Below are 13968 nucleotides of genomic sequence, written 5' to 3' on the forward strand. Positions count from 1 at the left end.
ATGTAAAGGCGCTGTTTCCTTTTAGATGATTTCATTTGTTCTTCATCTGCAAGTGTAGTGTTTCTTTTTATGAATCATGCATGCGAGTTTGGTGAGGGTAGATCTAAGTAAACAGAAATGGAAAGGGAGGATATGTTTCATCCTCTGAGGTTGTTGAAAGCATCCCACGAGCAGCATCTGGCCGTGAATCCACCTCTTGGACTGCGTTTGCATGGTCCTATGAGAGTACGAATCTCTGAAGCTCCCACACAGTAATGGTTTAGACCGGCTCACCGTCAGCATGGAGCTGCACGATTAGCATTGTGGGCCACAGCTGCTGCGCACATAGCTTTGAAAGAGCTCTGATAGCAATCCCTCTTCTGCTCTTTACTTATTCCAGTCATGTCCCCTAAGGAGGAAGCCCTCGCTTATGACACAGAGGGCCGTTATTGCCTACCCTGGTTTTAATTGCGGTGCCATATTAATTGTTCCATCAGCATTAGTGTTGCCATGTCACCTGGAACGATGCACAGAAGCACCTCTGGACACTATCAAGGTCAGCCTACAGAAAGTAATACCATGCATGGCTGGAGTGCTTTCCATTATAAGAGATTTTTATCACTTAAAGAGAACCTCTTTACAAGTCCTATCTGGAACCATGTGGATCAGATCAGGCTCATGGGATGAGGATATTGACTTTTCTGTTGTGGGTTCCACCCAACTCATTGTTATTTTTACCTTGCCATTTAAGCACTCTAACCTCACATTAAGAAAGCAGTTTCTCTCTTTTGAAGCCATTTGTGTGTTTTTAATCACCTGGGACCGTTAGTATTGTCATTTTAGATCTGCGGCACAGTCAAAACTTAAGAAAAGAAAGTATCCATTGGCTTGCTTATTTGGGGAGTCAAGGTCAGCGTTATCGTTATCATTTCATTTCAATAATTTATGTGTATTTTGGTTTTCATCTGTGCCTGGTTCTGATTTGAAATGGAAGAGAAACTAGCTCAGCTTAAATAATTTATTGAAAGTGTGATTTTTGTTTCATTTAAGTTCTCACTTCTCCAGTTATTTCAGTTGAAGACAATGTGTAGAGCCAGTTGAATGATGCATTAATGATCAAGGGCTGATAAGTAACATGCCATAAAGAGTTTCTATGAATGTTGCACCACAAAGGCTTCATATTGATTCTTGAGAAAGATATCATCCTCTTTGAACAAAGTAATTGTTGTGCCTGAAGTTGAGCTGAAGAGTTCTGACTCTTTCCACAAAAGGTTAGTTACCCCGGAATCGCTTGCAGTATAAAATAACTGCGTGATGCCGGAGATCCATCGCAGCATTTTTGTTTCCATGACACAGAAACGGCGTTCTACATCTTTCGTGATGGGCCAACACTCAGCACCATAACGAGCAACAGGACGAATGACAGTCGGTTGACCTTCGACTTAGGACGGTCACTGGTCTTCCAATCGCACGTGAAGCTGGTCTGCGTGCGCCACTTCAGCCAGGCAGCATTGACTCGCGCAGTGGCTTCATGGTTCAGACTTCCATCAACTGCAACCGTTTAGCCAAGATACTTAAATGTCTCGGTTCTTGGTAGGTCAGTGCCGTCGATCTTCTATATAAAATAAATATGAATAATTATAACAATTAGCTTATGAGAGAATATGCTCATTAAACCAAATGTTTTGTAGTTTTACTCCCTTGAGAATCAGTCTTTATCAGTCTAAAAGTAAAAGTGAATCAACTTTAAGGGTGAGTGGATGAGGTAAACTGATTTCTGGGAGTGTTCTGGACAATAGTGGACACTGGGGAAATTGTAGCAGATTCTAATCACATCACTGGCTGTCAGTTGGTTCCAGGTTTCATTTGTACCTAATTTTTGGCTGATTCTTCAGCCAAAGTGTGATCTGGCTTGGAGACACTGCTTGTGTTTTGGTCTCAGTCTCAAATCTGATTAAATTTGATTATAGTTGGTACTGGTAGAAAATTAAGACAGTTTAATGTGCATATTATTTATGGATTCATATGTTGTATGATATTCATATTTATTACTTTTATTCTGTGTTATAACACAATGCAATGGTACAAGGGTCTAAAATATTACATTTCTCAGTTGTTGGTACTGAGTTCATTCTGAGTTGTTGCTGTAGAAGGTCATCTCATTGATTCATACAACAGATTCTTCAGCCAGTCTGCAAAGCTGAGAGAAACTCTGGGGTTGAACTATGCAAAATGAAGCCCACTGATATATTCTACTGTTAGGATACCGCTCTCTTTTCTGTTATTTATAACTGACATTCGCTTTTGCATATATTTCTTGATTGCAATTGGGTTCAGTTTAAGCAAGTTTTTTTTTTTTTTTTTGTCATTGTCTAACACCCAGTATCATCCCCAGTCAGTCTTTTACTCGAACGAAAGAGATTTATCCCATGTGTCCATCATAATGCTCTACAGTTTAGTTGTTATGAATATGCACATTCTTATGCACTACCTGGATTGATTTCAGACATTTTTCACTTCCCATGGGCCTGTGATTCATGTTCTTTTGACTCTACCTGAGTCCGTCTAAAGATGATCAGAATCCCCCAACTTCATTTTCTATGGGCCTGACATAAAAATTATGATTGATCCCCTCATTGCTAGACATTTTAAAACCAGACTCATTAGCTAAACTGTTTTATCTCCCTGAATAAATCCAAAAGAGTCATATATAATTAGTTTTAAAAAAGGCATTTTAGTCACCATGCATGTATTTGTAACTGACAAAATGCAACCCAATTTATCATAACCAAAAGCACACCAAACAGATCCGCTTCTCACAGATTGTTGTGTTGATTCTCATATAAACATAACCACGGCAGTCAGCTTTGTTGATTTGTGTTGACTGTATATGGAAGAAGTGCTGTTCTGCAAATTGTTCCTTTTATAACCTTTTGGTTTTTGATGCTAATTATGTCTTGGATGAGTCTTGATATGTGTGTTTTCGCATGTGTTGGTAGTACTGACAGTAGACCACAGATGGTCACAAAAGTGTGCCAAGAACCACCAAAGGGGGATGTTACATGATTTTAGCATGTACAAAGCTTACTTTGTCAACCAAATAAATAAATTGTAGTTTGATATTGTAGTTATTAGTTAACATGTACTGTAGCTGCATGCATTGTGCCAATAAAAAGTGGTTTGTTAGTGCCAGACTAAATGACTCAAGATTACCCATAGCATGAATGCATATAAATATCGTAATCACATTTGAAATGTGTGCCTAGACAGAGTAATCTTTCCCAGCTTTATGTGTGTCAGGAAGCTTATCTCTTAAGGAAGTTGTTTCTTCTTGTTCTAGCATGAAAATGTTTTTGACTGAAAGAGCTTCAAAGAGCCTCTTTGTTTCACAAATGTGCTTGACTCTCATTCAGGCACTGTTCCCCTGTCTCCCTCGCTCGCCAACCACGGAAATATAGAATATATGTGATGTTTTGCCGTACCATGTAGCCTGATCTGTAATCATAAATATTAGGGCTAGTTTTGGTAGGAAGGCAATTATTTTAAACAGTCGAAGCTGGTCTCTCACGGGGATTACATATGCATTTGTTTTCATTTTCCTCAGGCTTTGCTGCTGCCTAGATTTAGCCCCTTGCCGGGAGATTTTTTTTTTTCAGGTTTTTCCTTTTCTTTAATCTGTGGTGGTCTTGCAGTATGTTTAAAATGGAAGCTTATCTATTTTACTCCTTTGCTTTGCTCACATATGAACTTGAAACTGCACAAGTTGTCTTCCATACACTAAATCAGAGTCTTGCTAGTTGGGTAAAACAATAAGTTGTGTGCAGCAAAACAGAATACACCAGAGGATTGGGCTAGAACTCACTGTTTCATTATTATACTGTTATGAGATGCACTGTGGCTTTGTTACTTGTATTGGTTGGTAGAAAATGTTGTTTTTGAATGTTAAATCTGCTATTTTATGTCAGACTGTAAAATGGTTTTGAAATACAAAAAAGTAAACTAAGTGTGTTTATTAAGGAATCCGTAAAGGTCAGGGAGCAAAAAAAAAAACCAAAAAAAAAAAAACCACAAGGGTCAATAAAAGGCTTGCTGTAATATTTCATACAGGAATATGTGCATCGATTCATGCTCACCCAAGTAAATATGGAATGACACAAGGTAATTTCCTGTCCAGCTAAATATTTTTGATTGTTTACCACATCTTAGACCTATTTACTTTGGTGGGAGAAACAGTGTTCAGTGCATCGTTTATGGCACATATTTTAGTTTTCAGGTGCTCGATGGAACTGTTTACTGTGTGGGGATCCAGTGTTTGCTTTATAGGATAATATCCCCCGGATGGGCTTTTCAAGTAAATATTTTGAAGACCTTGTGCAGTTGCTCATAGGATTAAAGAACTTTAACCCCAAGGTTTAATGCTGAAGCTAAAGCCAACATCTGTTAAAAGCCTGAATAAATGACTGGCTCAAACACATTAGTATTTGAATGTTTCAGACTTGTGTCTATAAGTTCTGACATGCATTTAAAGTAAGAAAAAATAGTTATACACACAATAACAACAACAACAGCAATAACATATGAAGCAGATGGAAAAATGCAGCGTGAGATTTTTAGTTCAAACATAAACATCAAGTGGAGGTGTTCTCTAACTGACGCTTAACTAAACACTTTAAACACTTAAACGCTAAACACTTTAACACGTTTTTTATTTTTTTATTTTTTTATATACTGCAAACTGTTTACAAGACTTTTTTTGACTGTATTTTCCAGAGTGTGAGCGAATTTGGCCTGGACATCATTGAGACGCCTGAAGGAGACAAATGGCCTCAACTCATAGTCCAGCAGAGTCTCGACCGGGAGACGAAGGACACCTTTGTGATGAAAATTAAAGTTGAGGATGGTGGCACACCTCCAAAGTCCAGCACAGCCATTCTGCAGGTGACTGTCTCAGATGTGAATGACAATCGGCCGGTGTTCAAGGACAGCGAGGTGGAGGTAAACGTTCCTGAGAATGCCCCAATGGGAACATCTGTCACTCACCTTCATGCCACAGATGCTGATCTGGGGTCCAATGCTCAGATTCACTTCTCCTTCAGCAACCAAATCTCCCCTGCCACCAAACGACATTTTGCTATTGACAGCACAACTGGACTGATTACCGTCAAGCAGCCGTTGGACAGGGAAGTCAACCCAGTGCACAAGCTTATAGTGCTGGCCAGTGACGGAAGCTCTACCCCTTCAAGGGCTACAGTGATAGTCAATGTAACAGACATTAATGACAATGTCCCCTCTATAGACACCCGTTATATAATTAATCTAGTTAATGGCACTGTGCTGTTGTCGGAAAATGCCCCCCTTAACACAAAAATAGCTCTAATTACTGTGACAGACAGAGATGCGGATCTGAACGGTAAAGTAACTTGTTACACTGATCATGATGTACCTTTCAGACTGAAGCCGGTCTTCAATGACCAGTTTTTGCTTGAAACTGCCGCTCCCTTAGATTTTGAGACCACTCGCGAGTATGCGATTAAGATAGTCGCATCTGACTCTGGGAAACCTCCTTTGAACACTTCGGCAATGGTTCTGATTAAAATCAAGGATGAGAATGACAATGTCCCAGTTTTCCCTCAACCTGAAATCCAGCTGTCCATTCCAGAAAACAATGACCCCGGCACACAGTTGATCAAAATCAGTGCAACAGATGCAGATAGTGGTTCTAATGCCCTTATTATTTACAGTCTTGGGCCAGATGCTCCTGATGGGTTTAACATAGATCCCCGTTCTGGTATCCTTTCTGTTGTCAAAAGGCTGGATAGAGAGAAGCAGGAGAAGTATTCATTTACAGTCATTGCCAGGGATAATGGTTCTACCGCTCTTCAAAGCAACGTCACCGTAAAGCTAATAGTCCAAGACCAAAATGATAACAGTCCAGCCTTTACCCATCCCGAGTACAACTTCTATGTGCCTGAGAACCTGCCTTTGTATGGAACAGTTGGTTTGATCACTGTCACGGATGCAGATGCTGGCGACAATGCAGTCATCACCCTCTCGATCATAAATGGAAAGGACAATTTCATCATCGACCCAAAAACCGGGGTGATCAAACCAAACATAACCTTCGACAGGGAGCAACAAAGTTCCTACACATTTGTTGTCAAGGCTGTGGACGCAGGTCAAATGCAAACCACCTCATATGCCAAGGTCACCATAAACGTTGTTGATGTGAATGACAATCGACCGGTGTTTGTCATCCCCTCCTCAAACTACTCCTATGATCTAGTACCTTCAACCACCAGCCCTGGATCTGTGGTGACCAGAGTGTTTGCCATTGACAATGACACAGGCATGAATGCAGAGCTGCAGTATAGTATTATTGGAGGGTCACCGAGAGGATTGTTTGCCATTGACAAAACGACAGGCAACATTACTCTGCAGGAGAAGATCATAGCGACAGACCAAGGTCTCCATAGGCTAGTGGTAAAGGTTAAGGATTTGGGACAGCCTGAGTCCTTACATGCAATTGCCCTTGTTCATTTGTTTGTGAATGATACTGTCTCTAATGCCACATTCATCCAGGAGCAACTACGCAAGAGTTTGGAGACTCCCTTGGAGCGGAACATTGGGGACAATGATGTGACACCCCAGACCAATGGCTACGTGATTGTCGTTATTGCCATAATTGCTGGGACTATGACTGTTATCTTGGTGATCTTTGTGACTGCTTTGGTACGCTGTCGACAGACACCGAGACACAAAGTTGTCCAGAAGAGCAAGCAGAGTGGTGAGTGGGTATCACCAAACCAGGAAGGTCGGCAGATTAAAAAGAAAAAGAAGAAGAAGAAGAGATCTCCAAAAAGTTTGCTGTTGAATTTCGTAACCATCGAGGAATCCAAGTCCGATGACCCTTCCCATGAGCACATCAATGGCACCTTAGACCTTCCTGTTGAACTTGAGGAGCAGACAATGGGAAAGTACAACTGGGCTACCACACCGACTACCTTCAAACCTGACAGTCCTGACTTAGCCAAGCACTACAAATCCGCTTCCCCTCAGCCAACATTCCAGATCAAACCAGAGACCCCTGTGGCTCCCAAGAAGCATCATGTCATCCAGGAACTCCCACTGGACAACACATTCGTTGTGGGCTGTGACTCACTATCCAAATGTTCCTCCAGCAGCTCCGATCCCTACAGCGTTTCAGAGTGCAGCTGTCAAGGAAGCTTCAAGGCACCTGGACAAATCCACACCAGACAGGTAATTCATAACTTCCTTTCTTCAACCACTTGCTGCTCTAGCTCCCATTTGTACTGTCCTTCTGTGAGAAAGATGTGGAATGGAGGGTGGCAGCCACGTGTTCTGAGCTTCAACAAGGGCTCAAATATGCATGCATGTAAGGATACAATACACAAATGAAAATCTGAAACTTAAAATTGGGAGGTTCTTGGTTTTATGGTTGTGTGCTCATATTAACAAAAATGCCATTTCACTTCTTCGCTGAAGAATACTGTTGAAAAAATGCCACAAATGATCAACTGAAGGAACATTCTACATATTAGGAAGACTTTGACAGATAGCGAGAAGTTGGATAGCTTTGATTATGTGATATTTTTCTTTTCTTTTCCAAATTAGACGTTTAATTCTAAAGAGTAATTATTAGCAAAACAACTTTTTGTGTGTATGAAAAACAAGAGTGCTAGCTTGAGATTACAGCTATGTTTGTTCTTGATTGACATGCCAAAACCAAGCATGCTTGACAGAAAACCAAACAAGATAGGGTTGCGTTTCACAGGCACAACTGAACAGATGCACACTGCTGAAACAATTGTTTCCCACAGAAATGCTTGATAGAACTCATTAGAGCTAAAACTTGTAACATAGTAGGGAAAAGATGATTATTTTTAAATAGAATTCCGAACTCAGTCCAAAGGAAACATTATAAGTTGTCTCTGAGGGAAATTGCCAGCATTAATGAGACGAAGGTTCATTTGAATACCAGTATTCTAGTCTCTGGTTCCAGAGGAGATGTGCCAAATGCAAAATAGCTAATAAATAAAAGCAGGTGAGGGACATAAATGTAAATTGGGGTGGAGAGAGAGGTGGCTTCGCTGCGGCAACTGGTCTTTCTCGCGGAGTGGAAGACTGAGCTGTGCGATTGTAGGTCAAAGAGATCAAGGTGAAGACAGAGCTGTGGGACCGTGAGACTTAAATAGAAGCATATTCACTAATAGCTTGAAACACCATTCATTTTACCTATCAACTGCATGTTTTTAATGACCAGGCATTGAGTCTGCCGCATAGCCATTTTCTTGAGTAGGTTAGCACAGGACTGCGGTCAGGAATGTAAGTTGGCAATACTCCAGAGGCCCAGATTCAAACAAGACTGAGCATGCAAATAGTGATAGGACACTATATAAGACACTATCGACATGAACAGTAACTAGCTTGGCAAAATATTTATTTCTGTTTTTGTTTAGCATTAGTATTCAATCACAGACAATCTTGTTTTTTTTTTTTTCTGTAATATCATGTGAGCTCTTGTCCTTATTGAAGAAAATCCCCCTCTGCATATTTCTTACAAATTACAGTATATCCACTCAGACACATTGTGTGCATGGTAATTTAAGGTGACACCCACACATAGCTGATGTTCCATTTTCACCATGAGGCCTTTATTTTAAAATGCAGTTAAAAGCAACACTCTGCCATGGTGCATTATAAGCCTGCTTATATAGTGAGATTATGGAATGACACATAATTCAGGTTAGGTTTGTAATTTGCCCTGCCAAAGTTGTCCTCCTGCGTCTGTACGTTTTGAAATATGCAGAAATATTTGTTGAAGGTTTTGAAACCTTGCATCAGATTCTTCTTGAAATGTTTGTGAAAAAATCCTATTCAGATGGTGCCTTGTATTGTCAGTACTACAGTTACTATAGCAAATTAATAAATATATATATTAGGGGTGGCACGGTTCACAAAACCCACGGTTCGGCTCGTATCACGGTTTTAGGATCACGGTTTTAGGTTCTGTACGGTTCTTGTTGTTATTTTTTCTTTTAATCTTTAACACTCCAAAAATTTACTTCAGCATATGATATATAGCTTAATTATCTAATTATTCATTTATTTATTTCATAAATGGGGCGTGTTTGCAAAACACAGCTTCTCATTTCCCATTCCGAAGTAATATAGTGAGTTCTTTGTCAATTTCTCCTCGTGTCTCGTCATCATAGGCGTAATTTGCGGGTGGGACATGTTCCCACCACTTTTTGCCAGGGTCGATATTGTCCCCACCACTTTTGAAACATCTCGCGGCACGGATGTACCAATACAAATAAATAAAACATCTCCAGTTAACTAGCAAAGTATTCGTTTCCTTCGTTTGTTAAATCAGAAGCAATCTAGCGGTGAAATGTGTTTTTATTAATCAAGTGATCAAAGAGCTCGTTGCCGCTGCGATCAGTGGCGCTGATACAGTGTTCTCTTGTGGCTCGCGCACAGTCTTCACTCGGACGCGCGCTTCAATCCGTTGAGGAGACTCTCTATTCGTTCCGGTGAAATCACAAAACAAAATTCACACAAATCTGTCCCTGCTTGATATACAACCACTGATGTACATAATCGGTTTTGATGAAAAAGAAAAAAAATTATATAACTTTACGAGTGCGGATTAGAACCCAAAATCTATGACACGCTTGGCAAAAGTTCTGCCACTGGACCGTTAAAGTACATACGTGAAACAGTTGATCTATGTATTTATTCACGTGAAAAAACAACATGTAGTGGAGTAGATCTCATTAAATGTCTAAGTAAACCCAGTGTACTATTTAAATCGATTGCTGGACATCGTAATGTTATTCTACATACATCTGATTTATGCTTTAGCATTGTATTAGCACGGGCACGAGGCTACATTGCGCATGCGTCGAACCGTGCGACGTACACACGCTCTGAACCGAGACAAGCGAGCCGAACGGTTCGGATGTTTTTTCATGTACCGTGCCACCCCTAAAATATATATATATATATATATATATATATATATATATACACTGTATATATATATGATGTGTTTGGTTCCAAAACGTGATACATCCATTTTGATTAATTTGAGTAAAAATGTGTTTTCTTTACCAAGAAAGTGGCAAGATGAAAACCAATGTTTTCTGTTTCAAACTTTCACATAGCATCTTTAGGTTATTATAACATAAACAAATTCAAATCCAGAATTGATTTTTATTATAAAAACAAATAATTTTTTCCCCAAAATGCAATAAATTCATAACACTTTTTTTTTTTTTTCAAAATGCAATTAATCCATTCAGATTGAAACTGTTGAAAATACAAAAACAAAGTAAGTTGATCCACATATAACAGCCTCTGAACTCGGTAAATACTAATATTAGGCCTATATTCAGGCACTGGACTAAAAATACATTCAATCAGCCTTCGCTAGGAAATACCTCCTGAACTTTTCTGACGGCGATCAGCTGTAAAATGGCTTGGTCCTGCTCGGTTTTCGTTGACTTTGAGTAAAACAATTGAAAGTTTTTCAAAAGATCTCCTGGGGTCAACGTGTCAGCGTGACAGAAGTTTGACGCTGTAGTGTGAGAACAAGCAACAGCCGGCATTTTTCCTCCTCCCGAGTGCCTCATCTTCTTAATCTCCTCACGTAAATGATTCGATTTCGATGGCTTACGTTTCTTCCCTACCGCAGAAACCACCACAGGTTCATCAATGCCGTCAAAATTATATATTTTTTTTGTTTGTTTGTTGATCAAAAAGTACAAAGTAGATAAGAAAATTAGGATGCCGGGTGTATTCAAAGCGCCGAGAGAGAGAGAGATTTTATTATTTTTATTATTATTATTATTATTATTATTTTATTGACAGGGATATACTGTAGTAAAAGATTGCATTCTCGAAAATCAGACATCAACATCAACCCTTTCTTTGAGCAGTTCAAAACCTACCGCAGGGCAGGTTTGGACTAGATCTTTCTATGATTTCTATTATTTCTTTTTTCTTTTGGAGAATTAAACTTAAAACTATTCAATATTTAAAGACATTGGGTTAAATAACAGTGCATGCCTTAGAGATATATGTTATTCCTATACATCTTAAGGTTATCCTGTATGCTTTGACAGGTATAGACTATTGAAATAGCCCATTAAAAAAAAAGAAAAAAAAAAGTTATACGATCCTGAATCATCTTCAATTCTGAAGTGCTCTTTATGTAGTATCTAAGCATTCCACTGGGCAAACCTTATTATAAAATAGCTATTGTTTTTAATATTTCTTCTTACTTAGTCGTTGTAAACAACACTTGGAAAGCAGCTGAGAGACATTACTGACAGACAGACACCAGATATTGAAATATCAGATCATGTCCCATACCGGTTGGCCCCATATTTGGTGCATTAGCTCTGGTGTCTCTTGTTAGCTATAAAGCAGTGACACAAATGTCAGCATTACTTAACTTTAGTGGCCCCATCTCGATGTCTGAGAAACATCATGTCTGAATGTGCCATGATGAATAGGAGCAAGAACATTTGTAGCGACCATTAAAGGATGCATTTCTCCCAGGAAACACTCGTTGATGAAGGTCAATGGGATGCTTAGGGGGCTGGGAATGATGTCAGCATCACAGAAAAGCTTGTCAAAATACAACATAGTTATGGGCCATATGGCTCATAATACCATCAGAGGTCCATTCGGCATTCTGCTCAGCACCACAAACCTCTTTCCCACCCCTTTCACTCATTTCTGCCTTTCTTTTATCTTTTGCACTCCTTGTTCTCAGACAGTGATTTTAGAGGTCAGTCATTTTAGAGGTGGTCGTGGGGCTTCTGTCTGAATACACACTTTAGTTGTGGCAGATCAAGTAAATTCCATCGTACTTGACTGATCCCTGCAAGGCCATGAATATGCAAGAACGCTAGTCAAATCAAACGCTATAAGGCCTCTATATTCAGAGATGGGGTGTATTTGAGGTCAGTAGCTTCGCCATTCTAACCTCACGCTACTTGCAAACCCGTCTACATTCGGTTTGGTATGAATATGCCCCACATTTTCTTTGCATTAAGCTTCATGGTACATTCAGCTTTTCAAAAACATCATAAAATATGGGAGAGGCATCCTTGAGTCCACAGTTTGTAATCTTACCCACCCTCGTTTCAATAATTCAAATTCTACTTCATTTTTGAATCTCACCGTGTATAGGGCAGATGTGCCTAGATTTCTAAAAAACACATTTTTTAGAAATTCATGAAGTGATTAATCTCTCTTAAATTTCTCTCTCTCTCTCTCTCTCTCTCTCTATTGATTACTTCCAGTTGTGTCAAACTCCAGGCAATTTCTTCAGTGCTTAGCCCATCAGCAGGGCAAGCACAAGCTCAACTGCCGCTCTAGGCAAAAAAAATGTCGGGTCGCCCCCACTTCACACTCACACTCACATGATCTTTGAGATGGATGTGAAAGACTGGATATTTTGTTTATTGACACAATTGCACTAAAATAAAAGGAAATCCAAGTAGGGCTGAAACGATTAGTCGACATTGTCGACAACGTCGACAATAAAAAATTGTCGACAAATATCTGTGTTGTTGAGTAGTCGTTTAATCTCACGTGACCTAATGTAAGAGCCTGCAATATCGCGATTTGACCGCTACGGCGCTGTAGCGCTAGAGTGTAATGCAGCCGTTACAAATGCATTGCGGTAGAAGAAAACAGCGCGAATTATGACGGAGTGAAAACGAATCCGAACCTATGATCCGAACTAGCAAGGTGTGTGAAAGTTTCACAAAACTTCAAACCAAGAATACTGTCGTGTGCAATACATGCAAGGCGGAACTTGCTTTTCACGGGAGCACAACATGCATATTAAAGCACAAGACGAGCCGGTGAGAGGTGAATGTTCTCCAGCTGGAGCTATCAGTAGATCTCTTTATTAGATAATGCAATACTACTAATAATAGCAATAATATTAACAATAATAATATAATTACAGTAATGTGATGATTTATTTTTGCATAGAATAAAGCTTGATCGAGCTTAGGAGTCAGGGCTGTTTTTATTATTGTAACTCTATTAGGTATTACGGTCTTATCACTTGCCTGTATTTTGTTCCATGGTTGTTTTTTTATACTGTAAATTAAAAGGTGTATGGGAATGTCTGTCAGCTCAGCTCAATTGTCATGTCAATTTAAAAAAAAAAATATTCTTATAATAATTGTTTGCAGATTAAGTTTTTCTGTAATGCAGCTGATCATTTTTTTGATTATTTTTTTCTATTGAAAGAGAACAGAAGAATATTTAACCAATGCTTAGAGAGCATTTGTGCGTGATTTGAGTTGGACAGAAATCTGAAACCTTAAAGAGAATGACCTGTTTAGTTGGCTCAAAGTTCATTAAAACAACCATTTCAAAAGCTGAAGTGATTTTCTTGTTTTATATTATAGTTAGAATATGTATAACTCAGAGTTTTAACTAATTGAAAAAGCTGAATAATCGTTCCAAACTTACTGATTAGTCGGAGAAATAATCGACGATTAGTCGATTAATCGTTCTAATAATCGTTAGATTAATCGATTATCAAAATAATCGTTTGTTGCAGCCCTAAATCCAAGCATGTTTTCTGATTATAATTTTTTCATTATGCAATGTAAAAAAAATCTGGAAATGCACATTCCATATTATATTATTAATAAGAATATCTCCCGGAAGATTCTGTATAATTCCAGGTGGGCCGCAGTACCACTTCGACATAAAGATAGTTTTACATGGGACGCGGAAGCACAAGTCTCTAGTTCATTTTCAGTGAGAGACACATGGAAAGCAGCAAATCTGTGGTAGTTCTGGTAGCTGCGAAGCTGCAAGCTGTGCTCATTCACCCGGAATCCTGTAACTTGCACATCTCTTCGTAGCAGTTATAAATATTATAAATATTAATATATGGCCTATACAAATATTACGCACACAATAAGGTGA

The 13968-nt window shown here is 39.1% G+C and overlaps 1 protein-coding gene across 5 annotated transcripts in view; it reads left to right on the forward strand.

The window, feature by feature from the left end:
* Positions 1-13968, forward strand: part of pcdh11 (protocadherin 11) — a 179162-nt gene that overhangs the window by 9318 nt on the left and 155876 nt on the right. For all 5 annotated transcript variants that reach the window (XM_084430315.1, XM_084430317.1, XM_084430318.1 and 2 more), the window contains exon 3: positions 4750-7236. In XM_084430315.1, coding sequence (XP_084286441.1) covers positions 4750-7236 — 2487 coding nt within the window. The remainder of the gene's footprint in view (positions 1-4749; positions 7237-13968) is intronic.

This window comes from Rutilus rutilus (assembly GCF_951802725.1).
Source record: "Rutilus rutilus genome assembly, chromosome: 14".
In the NCBI taxonomy this organism is placed as follows: Eukaryota; Metazoa; Chordata; class Actinopteri; order Cypriniformes; family Leuciscidae; genus Rutilus; species Rutilus rutilus.